The sequence below is a fragment of the Arvicola amphibius genome, chromosome 5 (assembly GCF_903992535.2).
Source record: "Arvicola amphibius chromosome 5, mArvAmp1.2, whole genome shotgun sequence".
Taxonomy (NCBI): domain Eukaryota; kingdom Metazoa; phylum Chordata; class Mammalia; order Rodentia; family Cricetidae; genus Arvicola; species Arvicola amphibius.
In genome coordinates, this window is record NC_052051.1 from 125,757,883 (window position 1) to 125,779,552 (window position 21,670).

A 21,670-nucleotide genomic window follows, 5' to 3' on the forward strand; every position below is an offset into this window, starting at 1 on the left:
TATAATATTATAATTTGTCCAAAGACCTAGTCAAGTTTACTCAGAGAAAAGAGGGACTTTTATACAGTCATAAATTCTCAGTTCAGATCTTGAGCTTCTCTTGACTTACAAAGTGAATTTGCTTTCAGATCAAGTCGTGATGTCAGCCTGTAATCCTGTAGTTTTTAATTTCTACAATTTTCTAAGAACACATCCACTTTTACTAAGACGTCATTTTGGATCAACTGATACATTTTCAACTCACATGGCTTTAAGAGGAAAAAGTGGATTGGCTGGAGCAATTAATCTAAATGAAAGAAGATTATTTTTTAGTACTGCTAGTGCTCACCTCAAATCTGGCTGCCCCATGTTGGCTTTGGAAGTATTGTCAAAGATGCCCAAAGTTGTCAAGAAAACAAAACACTTGTGTAGAACGTCTAGTTTTTTTACTAGTAAAGAGTCTTCTCCATTACAATCAAATGCAAAAGAAGATAAGTCTTCTGCTGTTGACTGGTCACAGTCACTGATAAATGGTTTCGAATCTTCTTCGGAGGGTTCCTCAGAGAGACAGTCAAACTCTACCTTTTCCTTTGATTGGAGCCAACCAAGTGTTGTATTTCAGGATGACTCTTTGGAATTGAAATGGGATAGTGATAATGATGAAGAAAATGAAGATCTCCCTATTTCAATGAAAGAAATAAAATCTTTGCCAAGAAAAGCAGATAAAAAATTAGACGAATTAAGCAGTTACACAGACTCTTTAAGCACACTAGATGAAAGTGACATTTTAAATCCATCAGAAGATGTAATTGCTGTTCAACTAAAATTTAGAGCATGTTTAAAGATTCTCACAGTGGAACTTCGTACTTTATCTACTGGCTATGAAATAGATGGTGGGAAATTGCGTTACCAACTCTACCACTGGCTTGAAAAAGAGGTGGTAGCTCTTCAGAGGATCTGTGACTTTTGCTCAGATGCCGAACAGCTGCAGACCACATTTAGTCAAAGTGCAGGGGAATCTGGATTAAGTGAGGATATTGATGATATTGATGATTTGCATCACCAAACAACAGTGAAACAACGAAGAGAAAGTTTCCAGGAAAAAAGACAGTGGCTCTTGAAGTATCAGTCACTCTTGAGAATGTTTCTTAGTTACTGTGTACTTCATGGCTCTCATGGTGGGGGTCTTGCATCTGTGAGAATGGAATTAATCTTACTTTTGCAAGAATCTCAGCAGGTATGTAACATTTTTTGTTTTGTTTCCATGCAAGGTGTCATGTAACTCTAGCTAGTCTATATGTCTCTATGTAGACCAGACTGACCTTGACCTCACAGATAACCTCCTGTCTCTTCCTGTACCTCCCAGGTGCTGGAATTAAAGACATGTGCCAGCATGATGGCAGGTATATAACTTTAATTGGTCAAACATAGAACAGAAAAGAAAAGGAGAAGTAATATAATTATGTTAATTAAAAATTTAAAAGCTTTAATTAAAGAGAAAGATACTACCCGTCTGAAGCAGCTTTTGGTGTTGTGTTTTTTATTTTATATTCGTACTTGATTTTCTGTGTTACAGTTGCTTTAAGGAATGAATCTGTGTATAGTCATAGTAGGAATTGGAGGTGTTATGTACGTTACAGTTGCAGAACAGATCTTGTCAGGTGTTAGGACTTGCTTTGTTTGTATGAACACCTTCTGAGGTAATGAGCATCACCTTATGGAGGAGTACTAAGGGTATTACTGTTTCAGATACAGCTGTAGAAACATTTATGTCCTGAGGTTGTAGCAACTTAAGGTATATGTACTCTGAATGCTTTTAATTTTTAATTTTGAAGCTTTTTGAAAGATCCCCTGAATTTCTGAAGTAGTAGAGTATAACTAATAATAGTCGTTTAACTTTTTTTCTCTTTAAAGGAAACGGCAGATCCAGTATTTCCTAGCCCTCTGTCAGAACAAACTTCAGTGCCTCTTCTCTTCGCTTGTACAGCCAGTGCCAAAACAGTAGTTGCCAATCCGTTACTGCACCTTAGTAATCTCACACATGATATTCTACATGCCATAATAAACTTTGATTCACCACCTCATCCTGATAGCCAAAACAATAAAGTAAGTATGCTTCATTTCACGCTATTTTGTTACCAATGTATATTATTTAGATAAAATGATAGATTTTTATTCTAAGATTTTTAGTCATCTCTAAAACGTTTAGCAGTATTTTCCACATACTCCTCTCCTTATGTACTCTTTTTTTTTTTTTTTTTTTTTTTTTTTTTCCCCTGATTTTTTCTTTTCTTGAGCAGGCCTCCTCCTACCTTCATTTACTTGTTTTCTGAATCTGTTTTATTTTGCTTCTTATTATTTTCAGCTTGACTTTTAAGCTTTTAGTATGCTTACACAGAACTATAAAATGAAGATATAAGTGTTTCTTTCTATCAAAACAAAATACAAGACTAGACATAGTATTAATTGTATTAACAGTTCCCTGGTTTTAGGTCAGGCTTACTGTGTTATAGGATATTTGAGTTCTTTTTCAGTTCGGTGTGTCAATTGTTTAAGCTTCATTAGCTTCATTAAGATTAAAACAGCTGGGCTGAAGAGATGACTTAGTTGTTAAAGACACTTATTACAAACCTTAAAACCTGCACTAGATGCTTTGTATCTACATGGTGGATGAAGAGATTAATGAAAGTTGTACAAGTTGTCTATGACCTCTATATCCATTTCAAGACACACACAATAAATAATTATACATAAACACAGTTAAAAATCTATTGTATATTTATACATACATAGATAATATACTTATCTAAATATGCATATATTTATATATCTAATATATCTAAATATATACCAAAATGTAATATATATTAGATTTTTAACTGTTTTTATACACACATATACACACACACTCACACACATAAAACATCAATGACTCCTTAATCTTTTTTAATTGTATCAAAAGTCTTGTGTATGTGTATTGGTGGTCATATTGAGGTCAGAAGACATTTGCATCAGTTCTCTCTCTGCCATGTGAGTTCTGTAGATTTAACTCATTTCATCAGGTTTGGTGACAGGTCAAGACATATGGAGCAATCTTGCTGCCCCTTCTTAAGTTTATAAAGGGTAGAATGCTTTCCTTGGGTGTAATACTATACTTTTTAAAGGATAGATGCTTAATATTTTGGTGTAAAAGCACTAACAGGTAACTGAATTATTCCCATGTTAATACTGAGCTACACATTTTAAAAAGCGTGAGGTATCTTGTTACCTAGCAGAATCATCTGCTAAAAGTTTGAATTCCTAAATTGTTCCAGATTTATTGAATCACCTGTGAGAGAGGCTCATGAATAAGTTTGTTACTAACAAACTTGCAACTTCTTTAAAATATGCTAATATTATTATAGATAATTTAATTGATCACACCATCTTCTTATCCATCTTACTGTACTTTATCTCCTGTTGAAACTATATTTCATCTTTCCTCTCGAGATTCCTTTAATGACTGAGTTTAATTGACATTTCGGCATATCCCTTGGGATTTCTTTTATGACATTGTCTTAAAATTCCTGTTAACTTCTAGGTTATGATACCATACCACTTTGATTTTCTGCTGTACTGATAATAAAATCTTCTTCCACAATTTTACCCTCTTCAATATACTCAATTTTTACAATTTATTTGTCCCCCCCCCCACACACACACACTTTTTTTTTTTTTTTTACTGTATTACTCTGCAGTAGAAATCCATAAAGCATGTACTATATAGTTTGGAAATTCATTTCCTAAAAACTGCTCATTTTCAGCAAACTACATTTCCTACTTCTGTTACTTTATTTTATTGCACTTATATATCCATTTATTTTGTAAATTTGTATGTGTGTGCATACACACTTGAACGCTACAACTCACATGTGGAACTTAGAGCACAGCTTTTGGGAATCACTTTTCTTCTATGTGGGCTCCAGGGAGCAAACTCAGGCTTGTTGACATTCCCTCCTGGCCTATTAACATTAATTACAGAAATCCATGCTGTATCATATTAGCTTTGCCTTCTTAAATTCCTGTTGCTGATTAAGAACTATCCTGAAATATGACTGGCTTTAATTTCATTCCATCAGTTGACTTCTCATTTCTTTTTTGAGCTAACATGGCTATTCTCTGAACTTACTCATTTATGCTTGTGATCTCCTGTTGGGTAACTAGATTCTAGGTGATATAGCCTCATTTATCTTCTGGTGACAGACGATTTAATTTTGTGTCTCATCCACCAGCAGGCAAGCCAAATGTGTTAAACTCGTCTCTTCAGAGAAGTAAAACTGATAGGATGTATGAAAAGTACAATGGAATAGGAATGGAGGAAGAGGGAAAGAAATTGTTTATCAGTAATTGACATGTGTGACTGTCTTAGTTTCTATTCTATGTTGTAAAAGAGACACCTGACCAAGGTAACAAATAAAAGAAAAGCATTATATTGGGGCCTTTCTTACAGGTTCAGCATGTTAGTTAGTCCATGATCATTATGATGGGAACTATGGTGGCAGGCAGGCATGGTGCTGGAGCAGTAGCTGAGAGCTTATATCCTGATCCATAAGCAGAAGGAAGAGAGGGAGGGAAGAAGGGAGAGACAGGGCTTGACATGGGCCTTTGAAACCGCAAAGCCCACTCCAATGACAAACTTCCTCCAACAAGACCATTCCTCCTTATCCTTGAACAATCGATCAACTAGGAACCAAACATCCAAATATGGTAGCTTACAAGAGCCATTCTCATGTAAACCACCATAGTGACTGTGGTGGCCGAGTTGCTCGAGGATTTACACATGCTAAACTTGTGAATAGAAGAACTGACCTTACAGTTCCAGTCCAGGTTCAAAGTTAAAAAGTAAGTTTATTCTAAAAGTGAACAGCTTGATATCTAAGAAGAGCCCATGTTTCAGTTAGACTCTGAGGATGGAGAAGGGAGGGTGATGACAAAAAGTGTTACTTCTTACCCTCTCTTCCAGGTGATTGGCAAATGAGAAATCAATCTATTTTAATCAGGCTACTTATTTTATATATGTTTGTCTCCTAGAAATACCCTCAGAGACTTACTCAGAGTAATATTCATCAAAGTGTTTATATACCTCATAGTTCAGTAACACTTGGTTTCTATTTGTTACACAAGAGTTTCAGGGGTTTAAGAGCAACAAGAGTAAAATTTGCCTTTTGAGTTGTAAGCTTAGGGCTCATACATTGCTTCTCTTCTGTTCATGAGTTAGATAAATCAGCAGACCAATGAATAGAGAAACAGACGCCAGTCCTATCTGGAGAGATAGTACCAGTTATTGTTATCATATTTGTATTCTGCCAGCTTGAGTATATGGTATTTTTAACCATAGGTATTATTGACATTTGAAGCCAAATAAGCAATTAGACTTTTATCTATCAATACCCATTTTTATCTACATGAAATGCTTATACTTCATAATCAGGTAATCTTTTATAATCTAATCTGCTTTCTTCTGCCTTAATCTTCTTTATCCTGTCTTCTGTTATTATTATAGTTCCTGCCATGTCAGGTTAGAATCCTTTCTTCCTTAAAAATAATTATTTGCCTTCACTACCTTTTTCACTTTTCCTTTCTATACAGTTCCATTCTCAGATGACTATGATACTTGCTAGCATTTTCTTTGGTGGCTTCTCCATAAGTGAACTGTAATTTATTACTGTTACTTATTTATATTTTGTTTAAGAAAAGGCAGATGCATTTTGAATGGTATACTCTTAGCACATGGTTCATAGTGTTCTACGTAGTTCATACTTCTCCCCTGCTCTAGAGAAATTTGGTAATAGTTGTGTGGTTTGTAATTTCTACCAGAGAACTCTGTCATTTCTTTAATATTTCTATAGAATGACTTCTGTGGGTAGATGTTCTTAGGAGTACTAAAAGAAGAAAATAGCCTACAGAAGCAAAAGACTTTTCATTTCCTTTTTGGCAAAATTATAACTTAAAAAAATTATGCCAGGCCTTGGTGGTGCACGTCCTTAATCCCAGTACTCGGGAGGCAGAAGCAGGCAGATCTCTTTGAGTTTGAGATCTTCCTGGTCTACAGAGACACTTCCAGGAAATATAGGGCTATTACAAAGAGAAACCCTTTCTCAAAAAACAATCAAAAATTCTACTTAAAGTAATTGTGTTTTTTTGTTGTTGTTTTTTTTTTTCCAGGTATATGTAATGCATACTTTAGCAGCCTCACTTTCTGCTTGTATTTATCAGTGCCTTTGTGGTAGTCATAACTACAGGTAAATACCTTCTTATGGAATTTAAGATTACTTTCAGTAAACAGTGAGGTTTCCTATCTATATGTGATTAACTCAAAATGATACATAACACTGCTTTCAGTAAATACACTTTTTTTCCATCCTTGAAATTTCAGATTATGCCTTTATGACAAAGGAAACTGAAGCTAACTCTTGTTTTTGTAATTTACTTAGCTGCCTGTAATTGATCACTTCCATCATGCTAAATACCGTGATAGATACTGAGAAATTAAAAATAAGTAAAATACTCATTCCTTAAGAACATTCTCATTAAAAACAGATGACTAGATAAATAATAAAACATCATACTTGAGTGATAAATTCTATAATTTGATATACAGCAAAAAGCCTGAGGCACGTAAACAAAGGAGTGATTAATATGAAATTGAGAAATTTTTCAAATTTCATGTTTAGGAATTTTCATATTCTGTATTCAGTATAATATTTTAAAAGCCTGACAATTGACATTCTAGTGTATAGTCTAGCATTAATTCTTTGAAATTCTCTGACATCATTTATTTAAATATTATCTGCCTTCTGTTTTTTACTCTTTGAGACAGGTATTAAAACCTATATGTCCATTTCTTTTTTTAACTTCATGCATTCTTTTATCTGTTTCATTTCCATGCAAATCCTTGCTTAATTTTCTAGATATTGGTGCATTCTTCTACAATATATACTATTTTCTCTCTAGATGTTTATATTTTAGAAATTTTTGTCTTTTTTCTTTTTATTGAAAATAGATTCTTTCTCATACAATATATCCTGATTACAGTATTCCCACCCTTCATTCAGTTTTATTCCACCTCACCTTCCATCCAGGTCAACTTCCTTTCTGTCTCATGAGAAAAGAACAGGTTTCTAAATGATAACAGCAAAATGTAACAAAATAAAATATTTAAATAAGTATTTTTTCATTTTAAAACTGCAAATTGGTTTTTAAATTTATGTATATTGATTGTACATATTTATGCAGTACAGTATGTGACATTTTTGATATCACAATACATACAATGTCCAGTGATCAAAACTGGGTATTGAGGTATTTGTTATTCTTTGTGATAAGATTCAAAATCCTGTCATAGGTATTTTGAAATAGCATGGTATTAATGGTGGCCACCATGCTGTGTTGTATAACATTAGAAATAACTTCTGTCTAACTGAAGTTCTGTACCTGTTATAAAACTCTCTGCTTTACTCTCCTTAGTTTCTGGTAACTACCATTCTACTCAGCTGCTTCTGTGAGATAACTTCTATTGAATCCATGCATATGTGAAAAACTGACACTATTTTACTTCTCTGTGCCTAGCTTATTTTATTTAATATGTCCTCAGAATTCATCCATTTTACCACAAAGAAGGATTAATGATTGTATCTTTAATTTTCAATTAAAGTTGGTTAAAAGCCAGGCCATGGTTCATGGGATCTTTTGTCAACCCCAGGTCAATCAGTGGTGGGAGCAGTGGTTTAAGAAGATGAAGAACTCTGTGTTATTTTACTTTATTTAAGTCCTGTCCCTACTTCTAGGTAGTAGTACTTGTTGGTAACACTTTTGTACCTGTTCAGACTAGAGTAGCCTTTTACGTCTAATTCTTTCTGTTCCTTTAGTTGATCATTCAAGGTTTTATAACAATTGAGCATGGGGTGCCTAATTCCAGTTGATACATATATCATAACCCAAACCCTGTAATAAGGCTCAGGAAAGTCATGCAAGAAGAGGCAGTAAGATTTTTAAGAGAAGAGAACCATGATTTTTGCTACAGGATAATGCCTTTTATGACATGAAAAGGAAAGAAAAGACATGAAATCTCAGCAGTATGGTTGCCTAAACAGCATAAAGAGGGGAAATTTCTTATACCCCATCTCTAAGAGTTAAAAAGTAGTCCATCGCTGCTAAGACAGGGAGAATGAGTTTTCGCCAGGTACACACCTCTTGGTGGGCTATCCAGTTCCAACTTACCAGCCTTAACCATGTGAATATATTTCTAAATGGACTCAGTGAGTTGTATGTATGTAGGCATACACACACACAAACACACACACACGGGGGTGAGGGGAGGCTACGTATAGCAATAATAAGTCATGAATTTGACCAAGAACAGGAGGGAAAAAGTTGAGTAAGAAGAGGAATATATACTATTTAAACAATACTAATGAGCCGGGCGGTGGTGGCGCACGCCTTTAATCCCAGCACTCGGGAGGCAGAGGCAGGCGGATCTCTGAGTTCGAGGCCAGCCTGGTCTACAAGAGCTAGTTCCAGGACAGGCTCTAGAAACTACAGGGAAACCCTGTCTCGAAAAACCAAAAAAAAAAAAAAAAAAAAAAAAAACCAATACTAATGAATAAAGTTCTCAAAAAATGTGAGGTCTACCCAATTCCCTGTCTTCACAAGAAGATACCTACCTACTCAATTTTTTTAGTGAAGTGACCCTGATTGTGTCATAGCTTTTCCTACCTATTTGGTACAAATATTTTCTCAATTATCTAGTGCCTGGGAATTCTCAACTGGTTTCTGACTTTCTTTTAGAGGGAACAAATCCACTGATAGATGTTACGGTATATCCATGGGTAGTGGGAATATCAAGAGATTCCCATTCCACTATGTATGTAATGTCCCTCTCAATCTCTTTTAATTATGTCTTCCATTTTTATACTTTATCTTTGTTTTGACTTCAGAAAACTTCTCGATGCATAACATTCCTTTTAAATGCTTTAGTAAGTTTGCTTCTGTGGGTAGAGATGTTTGGTGAGTTTGTTATCTCTTGAATGCTACTAACTCTCATCAGTATTGGTTTTTGGTTGTCATTTCATCTTATCTCTGTGAATTGTCCATGACAACCCCACTTACCACTCTGGTTATATATTCCCAGGGTAGCTTCAATTTTATTTCTTTGATCCTGAGTTTATTTATATAATTGCATATTGGTTTGTTTTCATCAACATGCATTTATTTTATCATAAATATTTCTACAGGTTAAGGGAATTTTTTTTATTACTCTGCTATCTTAAATTTGGAAAATAAGGCCCAGGAATCTATCTACAATTACGAAAATGTTATGATTAGTGAGATTCACTAAGTATAACATCTTTAAGGCTCTGTCTAAGTGTAAATACTATATTTGTTTACTGAATATGTAGTATAGAAACATCTGAAGTACTACTTTCTAGGATTTTTATAAGTTCTTTTTGCTGCTAGGTATCATAATGTTAAAATAGTTTGTGCTAAACTATTATTTACTTAATCTCTTATTAAATTACTGTAAGTTCTTAAATATATAGTAATGCTTATCCTCTTTGCCTTCATAGTGTGATGTACATAATTTTATCAATAGCAGTATGATAAAATTATTTATGTCCGATTCCCCCATCATAGCAAAACTTTTGTGGGGATAGAAAATGTTTCTACTATATGCTTAGTACCTAGTTCAGTGCTAGATAGAGGGTTGACTAGCCATTAGCTATGAAATTGAGCCTAGACTCACCTCATTTTCAATGAAATAGCTTTGTTTTAAAGTCATACATACAAGCTTGCTTCTTGCTGCCCAAAATAATGTGTTTTTTAAAAATGTATTTTTCATCTTTCACTTAATAAAATATGCTAGACAATTGTCACATTTGTTTTAGTTTAGAATATGTGTGTTTACAACTTTAGAGGATAGTGTATTAATAGCAGTATAGTGCCGTAAAACCTATAACTTAGACATGAAAGCAATAAAATTCTTAAACAAAAATTTCCGTTAAGGTACCTTCGAAGTTGGATGGAATTACATGGAATTTATCTTAGGTTTAAATATTGTTTCCTTTCTTAGTTCATTTCAAACAAATCAGTTTACTGGAATGGTGTATCAGACAGTACTGCTTGCCCATCGACATTCTTTGAGAACAGGAAGTTTAGATGACTCAGTAACTCCCAACACATCACCAGCTCAATGGCCAGGTATAAGTAATTTACATATATGAGTTATTTTTTTAGTCTTATTGGAACTGTTAAGTGATAAAGCAGATTGGCTTAGTTTTACCAGTTGATTATCATTGTTAAATATTGCTAGATTTGACACCATTACAAATTCAATGCAAATTCATTTAGTCACAGAAAGCTCTTGTTACACAAGACATTAATAAACAAGTATTTCTTTGATCACTATATTAAAGTAGCTCATTTTGTTAAATTGTTTTTTAAATAATTTGAAATATTTTATCAAAATATTTATGTTATTAACATTTTAATTATGAGATTTGACATAAGTTTTAATTTTCAGTTTAAGTTGCACAAATATTTCAGCAATTGTTCTTAAATCATAATAACCTACTGGTTATGAATCCAGGGGGGGATTATTAAATGCTGATTGAGTAAATTTTTTCAAAAACTCAAAAAGTAAAGTGTTTAATTTTAAAAGTTTGTTGTTGTTGTTGTTGTTAATGGCAGGATTTTTTTTTTTTTTTGATCCTAGGAATAAATTGCCTAATACAACTTTTGAATTCTTCTGGAGAAGAAGCTCAATCAGGACTTACAGTCTTGCTTTGTGAAATTCTCACAGCAGTTTATCTTAGTCTGTTCATTCATGGGCTGGCAACACATTCTAGTAATGAACTGTTTCGGATTGTAGCCCACCCCCTAAATGAAAATATGTGGTCTGCAGTATTTGGTGGAGGAGTGCAGACACACTCAAAAGCCTTATCTGGTAAGTTTTTCCTGTCTCTCTCTTCTTCCTCCCCTTTTTCCTTTCTTATCTCTTCTCTCATTATTTTAAAGCTGAAACTTTATTCATCTGAATAGCTTTGTTAAATGTAATTATGTTTTAATTTTGTGTCAGAAAGCTCTTGTTATACAAGACAATCAGCAAATAATAATGGTAAAAAAATGAAATATTAAAGCTTCTGTTCCAGTTTTCAATCTTTAACATACTCCTGCATTGATGATTAGACTATTTAATGTACTTGAATTTGTTTCTTATTATTAAAATGTTCATTTCTTTTGAAATACTCTGTCACTTTGAATTTGTTCTATTCCAAATACAGATTTTTCTCTTCTTTCTTTGGCAGGAAGGCACTTTGCTATGCCTAGCCCCCACCAGGTAGTGGTATTCTCCATGGAATGTGTGGGCTTTTCCAAAGCTCTTTCAGCCATCAGTTCTCATAGCCCTCCCACTCTTGAAGGCAAGATCTTAGCTTTAGAAATAGGTTGTTACAATTTAGCTTGCTTTGTGTTGTTTTTGCAGGTTTGCATAGAGTGGGATAGTTTGTTTGGGCATTTAAGAAAAATTGACAATTTCTTTTACTCAAGCCATATTTTTGATTTAAAACAATGATTAGCATTTTATAAAGTTCTTTCTGCTATTCCATTCTAGTTTCAAATACTTAGTTGTGGATATTTTCTATCCCTTAAATTTTAACATTTTTAAGTGTACAAAACCAAAAGAAAAAGACTGCTAGTACCAATCCCAGGAAATCACTATATGGCTTGAAATGACCAAAACATTTCCCATGAGGCTGCTTTATGATTTGCATATTATGACTGGCTATTAGTTTTTGGATTTCTAAGTGTTTTTAATATCATGAAAAGTAAATATTTTAAGTAATTGTATCCTTTCATTTCTGATGTTATAACTACATGTATTCTATTTAAATAAAATTAAAACAACCTACTTTTTCAACTTGAAAATAACTTTCATGATGTTTTCCAAACCTTTTTTGTGGTTTATTAACATGATAGTATTGGTTTTCCAGTTTTGTGGATTATCTGGAGTAGATTATGGACTTAATTTATAATACTGGGAAACCTGTTACTATACTAACATTAAATTTTTAAAAATTATTAAAATATATGTAAATTTGAATCTTCAAATAGAAATTGGAAAACAATTTTAAATCCTTTTTATAGAAACCCTTTTAAAAGAAATCACATTTATAAGTGAAGCCCAGAAAGATTATCTCTGAATCCACTTCCTCCCTATTGCCTTTAAGTACTAAGTCCCATACCTGTATATATTTGTAGTGTTAAATATTTATTATTTGGAAGGTCAGATAGTTGGCAAATGACTTGACAAGAAAATAAAATTAGATTTGGATTCATAATTTTCTTTAAAAAAATCCTTGTAGGGCTGGAGAGATAGTTTAGTGGTTAAGAACGCTTGTTTTTGTGGAATACCCAGATTTGAATACCAGCACCCTTGTGGCATTTCACAACTTTGTAGCTCCAGTTCCAGGGAACCAACATTCTCTTCTGATCTTAATAGGCACCAGGCACATATTTGATGCACAGACATGCATGCAAGTGAAACACTCATATACATAAAATAAATACTTTTAAAAGTTTTAAAAGCATTATTGTTAAAGCCTATACATACCCTCATAAGTAAATATTTTTAGATTTTTTAAATGATCTTCTGTAATAGAAGAAAAAATTTATCTTGTTACAATACTTAAAAGTCCTTATTAGCAATATTGACACACTTTTCACTAAGCTGTGATCACATAGAATTGTACAATAAAAGTCTTGGAAGATTAGCTTCTGTTTATCCTCACATTGGAACTGTTCGTTCATCTGTCACTCTTACATTTTAATCCATGCTCTTTCTGCTCTTCAACACCTGGGGGGTGGGGGTGGGATGTGACTTAAAACAATCTGAGTTCATAATTTTGAGCCGACTTCAACATTTTTGGGTACAGAGACCTTTTGGTGTATCAGTCTTGTAGCACTAAAGCAGGAGTAGACAAAAATTAATAAATATGACTGTGTTTCAGTAAAATGTTGGATATAAAAATAGGTCCTAAACCAGATATGATGGTATGTATCTTTCAATCCCAGAGACAGAGACAGGGAAATCTCTGAGTTCAAGGTCTGTCTGGTCTGTTATAGTGAGTTCCAGGACAGCCAGAGCTTAAAAAAAAAAAAAGTCATATTTTGACAGCCTTTGAGATACAAAGGTTTTTTTTTTTTCACTTTATAGCTTCTGCTTTTAAGAACTGAAGTTACCATTTCATGTCTTAAAAGGTTTTGTGAAATGACAGATGGCATCAGAGTAATAATTGTCCTTTTTCCTTCTGTGACCCTTTTTTTTATTTTTCTAAAATTATTTTTTATTCCAGGGAAGCTTTCTTAGCATTTGCCCATCTAAATTTTTTTCTTTTTTTTTTATTTTATTAAAAATTTCCACCTCCCCGCCTCCCATTTACCTCCCCCTCCCCCCTACTCCCCCTCCATCTCCTGTCCAAAGAGCAGTAAGGGTTCCCTGCCCTGTGGGAAGTCCAAGTTCCTCCCCGCTCCATCCAGGTCTAGGAAGGTGAGCATCCAAACAGGCTAGGCCCCCCCAAAGCCAGTATATGTAGTAGGATCAAAATCCAGTGCCATTGTCCTTGGCTTCTCAGCAGCCTTCATTGTCCGCCATGTTCAGGGAGTCCGGTTTTATTCCCATGCTTTTTCAGTCCCAGTCCAGCTGGCCTTGGTGAGCTCCGATTAGATCAGCCCCACCATCCCTGTGGGTGGGTGCACCCCTCACAGTCCTGACTTCCTTGCTCATGAGCTCCCTCCTTCTGCTCCTCATTTGGACCTTGGGAACTCAGTCCGGTGCTCCAATGTGGGGGCCCTGTCTCTATCTCCATCCATTGCCAGGTGAAGGTTCTATGGTGATATGCAAGATATTCATCAGTATGGCTATAGGATCTGGCCTTTTCCAGCTCTCTCTCCTCAGCTGCCCAAGTATCTAGCTGGGGGCATCTCCCTGTTCACCTGGGAACCCCTCTAGAGTCAAGTCTCTTGCCAACCCTAAAATGGCTCCCTTAAATTAAGATATATACTTCCCTGCTCCCATATCCACCCTTCCTGTATCCCAACCATCCCATTACCCCAAGCACTTCCCATCCTCCCCTTCACACTTTTCTCTCCCCATCTCCCCTTGCCCCTATCTCACCTCATCCCCAAGTTCCCAATGGTTTCTTGTCTAATTCCAATATCCAGGAGGATAACTATATGTTTTTCTTTGGGTTCACCTTCTTTTTTAGCTTCTCTAGGATCACGAATTATAGGCCCAATGTCCTTTATTTATGGCTAGAAACCAATTATGAGTGAGTACATCCCATGTTCATCTTTTTGGGTCTGGTTTACCTCACTCAGAATAGTGTTTTCTATTTCCATCCATTTGCATGCAAAATTCAAGATGACCCTTTCTTTGAAGAAGTTCAGAAGCTAAGATGGTTTGGGCTTCTCTACTAAAGGGTTCAGTGCTGATGTGGCTGCCCACAGATTTCATACCATCTTATCTGGTACTAAAGCCCACTATACTGTCTCACTAATCCTTTTGCTCTGAATTAAAACATTTTTTTCTTTTTCCTTATAGTTGCAGATAAGTTCAAATTTACTTTACATATAAAATTTATCTGTTTATCAAAATATTATACATTTTAGTTTTGAGAATGGTTTTTAAAGTTACTTCCCATGATATATTTTCCATCAATTAAAAAACTATGAAATTTACCTTGACTATATTTTTCATATATCTGAGTTCTAGAAAAAATTTTCAAACCTTAACATAATTAGATTCATAGATCATGGAGTTAATGATTAAATTGATAATTGGTAAATTAATTTTGGATTTATTTTTAATATTTTAAAGTATTAAGGCTTAAATATTTAAGTGAAATTTAAACTTATTTTATAAATTAAATTTATAAATTTATTTAAGGGATAAATTTTGGTAAGCAATGTTATCATATGGTTTAAGATGAAAAATATATTAGCCTGATCTTAGCTTCAGCTGTTTCTTTTTCTTTGATAATGAAAATTGAGCCCAGAACCATGTTTATGTTAGGCAAGCTTCTACCAGTGAATTAAATTATGAGCCCCAGTTCTACATGTTTATGAAGAGCCTTACTCGAATATCAGGTTGATTCTTATTTAAACACTTATGTTTATTGCTTGTAGGCAAAAATATCATTATATAAGTTGTAAAGATCTTAATAAATGATGATCCTAACCATTTTTTCAGATAATAAAAAATAAGCAAATAACCAAAAATTATCTGTATGTTTATCCATTTGGATTGGGTACAGGCCAGCCAATATTTAAATATTTAAAACACAGTTATTTTGTGGTAAGGTTGGATGTAAACATCCAACTTATACTCACCTGTCTTTGAGAACTTAAACTATTTTGGATACCAAGCACGCTTAGAGGAGCTATGAATGATGTCACTTACAGGAACTGTAAATTACATGATTTATTAGTTGATGAAGAGAAAGGCTCTTGGTCCCAAACTAATCTAGTTTGAAAGGGAACATGGAGGAAAGAAGTGAAGGGAGAGGAGTGAGAGACTGAAGGGGGAAAGGGAAGCAGTGGATAACAGAGTACTGGCAGTCAGAAGCAGCCAGTCTTGTGAACAGGAGAAAACTCAGAACCAAAGCCCAGTCAAGGTAAAAACACCAGAATGACAGCAGTTAGTGTGACAGGAAACTAGAAAATCTTGGTTTTTAGACACATTATTGTATTTTTTAAGGAATTTTAGGTGTAGATAAGCAGTGCTATGTGTTTAGATGGCTGCAAAATAACACTCACAGTGTCCCAAGAGTTTGGTTGTATTAAGTAATATTCAGTGTACATTGTTGACCAAGGGGATTATCTTCATTTCTTTTCCTGTTGCTACAATAAAATACCCAGGCAAAAGCTACTTAAGGAAATATTTATTTTAGCTCCCAGTTGAACTTAAGAGTCGTCATTTTGTAAAGTCAAGTCAGAAAGAGCTTGACGCTGCTGGTCACGTCATTTCTGCATTTAGGAGTTGAAGAACAGTGAATGCCTGCTGCTTCTCAACTTCCTCTCTATTTAAGTAATCCAGGACCCCAACCAGGAAGTGACACTACCTATAATAGCACCTCAGTCGGCAATTTGGTAACCCCTCAGGCATGCCCAGAGGCCTAGTCTCCTGTGTGATTCCAGATGCTGTCAAGTTGATGGCTTTAACCATCCCTAGGATAAATAATTTCAGAAAGTCAATGCGAATTGAGTCAGCATTAAATTGTATATATTTTAAGTTTTTGAATTCAGCCAAATGAAGATGGAGAAGTGTAGAATATTGTTTTCCTAACAAATCAGTATTCAAATACTGTATATTGAAAATGAAATACTTGTTTTGGGATGTCTAAATACATGTTCTCTAAAAAGTGTTTTCAAATTTCATGCTAGAAAAGGCATTTGAAGTTTGGTATTTGTGTTTCTTATTCTGATAGAAATTCTCATCTCAAGTGTTTTGAAATAATGGTCTCGTGAACTAAATTATAGGTTTTTATTTTCTTGTATGCTCGTATACTTTGTTCTAATTATTTTACTGACTGTTACACTTTGATTTTTGTTGCTGTGCTAAAACACTCTGACCAAAAGAAACTTGGGTATTCAGAGAAGTTCAAGGCAGGAACCTGGAGACAGAAGCCATGGAGGAACTGTGCTTCTGGGATGCTCCCTGGCTGGTGCTCAGCTAGCTTTCTTATGTAGCCCCTGTGGTTACTTGGCTAGTAAGGACAATCCAGGATTCTTAACCAAAAAGTTAATAATTTAAATAACTTACTAACTTAAATGTTAATGAAATTTCTCTTTGTAAATTCTGTATCACATGAAAATTTTGATATTTATAATTAAATTGTAGTAATTATGTATACTTGTGGTATTTTTATTTTATGATAATTGTTAAAGTTGAAAACCAGCAAGAGCAATTTTTAACAATTACTCTTATTTTTGCAAACAGTTAGAAATCCATACTTTTGCTTCTTGAATTATCATTTTTAGAAATAATTTTTAGAATTTTGCATCTTGTGAGAAAAAAATTTGTGAATTTTGTCTTCTCTTAATAAATTAACAGAAAATTTTATCTCCTAATTGTAGAATGAAATATAAAATGAGTATTTTACTTTTGGTAAGCATGTCATATCATCTTTCTCTGAAACTGCTAATGATAGATATTTTGAAGACATTTAAAATTATCCCTGGATTTTTATTATATATACTAAATATAGATCAGAAAATCCAAATCATTTGTATATATAGAACTTGTATGAAAGCTCAGTGTTTTCTTCATGACTATTACATACTATTACAATCATTCTTTAGCAGAGTAACATTTTTTACCAGAAGATGCAAGGGCATAAGGTTTGAATGGTAGTGACTAAACACAGGTAGCATGGGAAACACTCATCATTGCTTAAGAACTTCTAAAAGAAGACAAGCTATGAAAACAGCTCGTTTTAGAAGGAAATTAATTCATGTTTGTTAGTCTTAGGTTTTTAGTGAGAGCCATGTCATATCAAGTTTCCCTTTTTTTTTTTTTTTTCTTTTTTTCGGTTTTTCGAGACAGGGTTTCTCTGCAGCTTTTTTAGAACCTGTCCTGGAACTAGCTCTTGTAGACCAGGCTGGCCTCGAACTCACAGAGATCCGTCTGCCTCTGCCTCCCAAGTGCTGGGATTAAAGGCGTGCGCCACCACCGCCCGGCTTCAAGTTTCTATTTGTGTTTAAATGGCACTTATTTTTGTGAAATAAAAGCTTTCCAGGAGAGCTTGAAAGAAATGTAAATGTATTTTTGTACAGATAATTAGTCCTTTAATTTCACTGTAATTTGATATACAAAGCTAAAAGCAATAGGAAAAAGTAGTGTGTCATCTGCCTAATCCAGATACCATCAGTGGGTAATGATATTTAATAAGATAGTTAAAACTAAGCACATTTTCTTTCTGTAGACTTTTTTTTCCTGAAACACTCCTCCTCTTTTTGACCATTTCAAGTCTACAGCAAAATGGGTTGAATATATTTCCAGCATGTGGCTTTTGTTATAATTTAGAGTTAGTATTCCAGTACAGTGACCATAGGTCTTTTGATTATAAAACCCTGTTTACAGAACGAGTCACCAGCATTAGACCTGTTTGCTCATGTGCTTACAGTAGAGACTGTCTTCTTTCTCCTCAGCCATGTTCCCTCTCCTCTCTTTTTCTCTCTTTCCCCACCCCCTCCTTATTTTCAGCCTTTGTTTCTGCTTTTTCTTCTCTCCAGCTTTTCCCTTTCTTTTCTCCCCTTCTCTTACCAATAACAGCTTTGGTAGTTTCTTGCTATCTTCCAGTGAATCATTTTCACATCAGCTATCTAGGAATCTGCTTTGGTATAGGATTTCGAGAAAAAATTGCTACTTCCAATTCAAATATTTACAAATTTATTTATTTTGTAAGACAGCATCTCACTATATAGTCCTGGGTGGTCTGGAACTCACTTTGTAGATGATGCTAGCCTTAACTTCAGAGATCTGCCTGCCTCTACCTCCAAAGATATGAAACTAAAGCTGTTTGTTACCATGTCCAGCTTATAAATTTATTTTTATGAATACTACAGAACAGTTACAAAGTAGTATTTGACTTAATAATTTTAGAAGGACCCTGAGAATCAAGTGTTGTTATAACTGAATAGTATCGTGTCAGTTTTTGAAAAGTATTAATATTATTCATTTAAGAAGAAAACTTCATTTAATTCATTGCTTCGTTATTATTTCCCTTTTTGGATTCTTTGAAGTTTATTTGTAGATTTCAGGTAGGTTTGTATCTAAAGTACCCTATAAGAAACTAAGTACTTAGCCTGAATTGTCTTGCTAAAACCAGAAATGAATTTGGGATTAATTTTTTATTAAACTTAAAATGTCCTATATCTTTTTCATATCTGTATTTCCTTCAACATTAACTTTGTCATCAGTAAACAATTTACCCTTTCCCCCTGCATTCGGGACTTACTTTTAAAGTATTATTTTTAAAGTATTATGAATTTTATGTACTCCTGGCATTCTCTGTAGGAACCCCAAATATAAGTTGGCTTTCAGTAGAAAAGGAGGAAATGAAATAGTTGTGTTAAGATCTTAACTAAGTAGTGTTTAGCCAGGCGGTGGTGGCGCACGCCTTTAATCCCAGCACTCGGGAGGCAGAGGCAGGTGGATCTCTGAGTTCGAGGCCAGCCTGGTCTACAGGACAGGCTCTAGAAACTACAGGGAAACCCTGTCTCGAAAAAAAAAAAAAAAAAAAAAAAAAAAGTAAGTAGTGTTTAAATCTGGCTACAAAATACTAGTTTTGTTATATCTGCTTTAAAATGGTAAGCTCGGGATGGAGAGGTAACTCAGTAATGTGCTTGCTGTGGAAGTATGAGGACTGAGTTCAGTCTTTAGAATCTACATAAAAAAGCCAGGCATATTGATAGATGCCTGTTATCCTAGCAGCGGGGAAGGGGAGGCGGGAGGACAGGTAGATCCGGGGGTGTGTTATTTTTCTTATTGTACAGGTTACCTGTGGCCATTTTCATGCATGTATGTAATGTACTTGGAGCATATTCAGTCCCACTCATACATATTATCTTTCCCTTTTTCACTTCTGCGCTTTGGTTTGTTGTGTTTTTATCACAGTAATATCTTCATGGTAACAAATCTAGTAATACAAGAAAACTTATAGAAAGCAGTGCTTCATTTCTTATTCCTCTAGTTTCAAATTCCCATGCCTTAGTGTAACCTCACACACATTTCTCTTTCATATCTTTTGGGAATGACATAACATTTCTAAATATCTGTAATACAGAATTGCTTAGAGTCAGATCAGGATGTTCAGGAAAGGAAGGGATATTTGTCTATGAAATCTATTTTGACATGAAAACCTATTAGTCAAAAAAGAATTAAGTTTTTAAAATTTAGGACATTTTTTTGGTTCTATCAGGCTTTTCACCCCAAGCATATCTTTGTGTTTTCTTTTCTTATAAATTAAATTTATTCATTTGTTTTACACCTCAACTGCAGTTTCCCTTCCCTTCTCCTGTTCCCCTCTGCCCTTCCCCCATCCAGTCCTCTATTTTTGGGTATCAACAAAGCATGGCATATCAAGGTAAGGTAGGACTGAGCTACTCGCCTTACATTAAGGCTAAGCAAGACAACCCAGTATGAAGAATAATTTCCAAGAGCCAGCCAAAGTGTCAAGGACAGCTCCTGTTCCCATTGTTTGTAGACCAAGCTACACAACTGAGCCCCCCCCCCCTTTTACAATCCTCTCTCTCTTTATCAGGATATCCCGAGCTTGTCCCAAAGCTTAGAGATGGGTTTCTGCATCTGTTTTCATCAGTCAGTCAGTGGATAAAAGCATGCCTTTGTTTTTGTATTAGCTACATTTTATCCTCTTCATTTCTCTTAGATACCTTATAAGGTCTACATGCAGTTTCTGCTCCATTTAATTTTAGAATGTGTGTTAATATGTACAATGTATATATTGGAAATTTGATTGTTGATTATCAGATATTAATAAAAGTAAAAGTTTATACAGATTTCAATTTACAAATTTAATCATTTAATAGGTGAAATAACAGTGGAACCACTATTATATACTATCTTAGAATATGCATGTGTCATTCATCTTTTCCAAAATCCCATAATTTATACACTTATTGTTGCTTGATATATTGCATGTGCATGTCGTATTTTAAAGTTGAATAGTTCCAAATGATAAATCAAAATTGTAATTAAGACACAAATACTTACATAACTTTCTAAGGTAAGTAAATCTCATTTGGAACCATTATAGACAAATATTGTTTTGTTTAATATAAATTGTTTGCCTATTAGGTCATGCTTATGTCTATAAGACTCCTGTTTGTTTACATTTGATAATGTGTCTTATAACTTAGTTTTTATTAAATATTTTTATAGCCTGCAGATATGTAGCTCAATGATGCAATAATTGCATGGCATGTGCAAGGCCCTGGCTTTGATCACGGGTACCATAAAATCTTTTAAATCAAGCTCCCATATAATTTTTCCTTTTCGTATACTTACCATTTTTAGTTTTATAGGGTAAATCCTGAGAGAATACCGTCTAATTTTAAAGTTTTTAGAAACTAAAATAAAGACTGAGTTTTCTCTTTCATGTAATTCTAACAACTAGATGCAATTTAATTATGGAAGTCAAAATATTAAAAATATTTTCTAATAAAAATACTTTAAATGTATAATGAGACCATTTTGTTATTGTACTATCTGAAATGTGGAATTACTTTTAATTCATATTGACATGTTATCTACTTTTTTAAAAGTGCTTATTGGGATAGCTTACTGGTAAAAAGTAAATCTGTGTTTAATTGTGCATAAATCTCTGGTTGGTTCACTTGTAAACCTCTCCGCCTTAAAAACCGTGAAGTAGAAGGATATAGGAAATTTCTATCATTCTAACTAAATTGTAGAGTGATTTTTTTTTTGGTTGGCAGACATTACGTCTATTATACGCTATATACAGCATGAAAGTTAGCATTCAGATAATTGTGGACAAGTTAAGGTAAAAGCAAAAGTTGCTATACAGTGATTTTTTTTCCTTACTTTTCATGCCTGCTTTTTCAAGTGCTCTATACT

At 34.1% G+C, this 21,670-nt stretch overlaps 1 protein-coding gene across 4 annotated transcripts in view; it reads left to right on the forward strand.

The window, feature by feature from the left end:
• Positions 1-21,670, forward strand: part of Dmxl1 (Dmx like 1) — a 144,227-nt gene that overhangs the window by 74,194 nt on the left and 48,363 nt on the right. For all 4 annotated transcript variants that reach the window (XM_038331848.1, XM_038331845.2, XM_038331847.2 and 1 more), the window contains 5 exons: positions 129-1,216; positions 1,894-2,085; positions 6,184-6,260; positions 10,088-10,215; positions 10,730-10,960. In XM_038331848.1, coding sequence (XP_038187776.1) covers positions 129-1,216; positions 1,894-2,085; positions 6,184-6,260; positions 10,088-10,215; positions 10,730-10,960 — 1,716 coding nt within the window. The remainder of the gene's footprint in view (positions 1-128; positions 1,217-1,893; positions 2,086-6,183; positions 6,261-10,087; positions 10,216-10,729; positions 10,961-21,670) is intronic.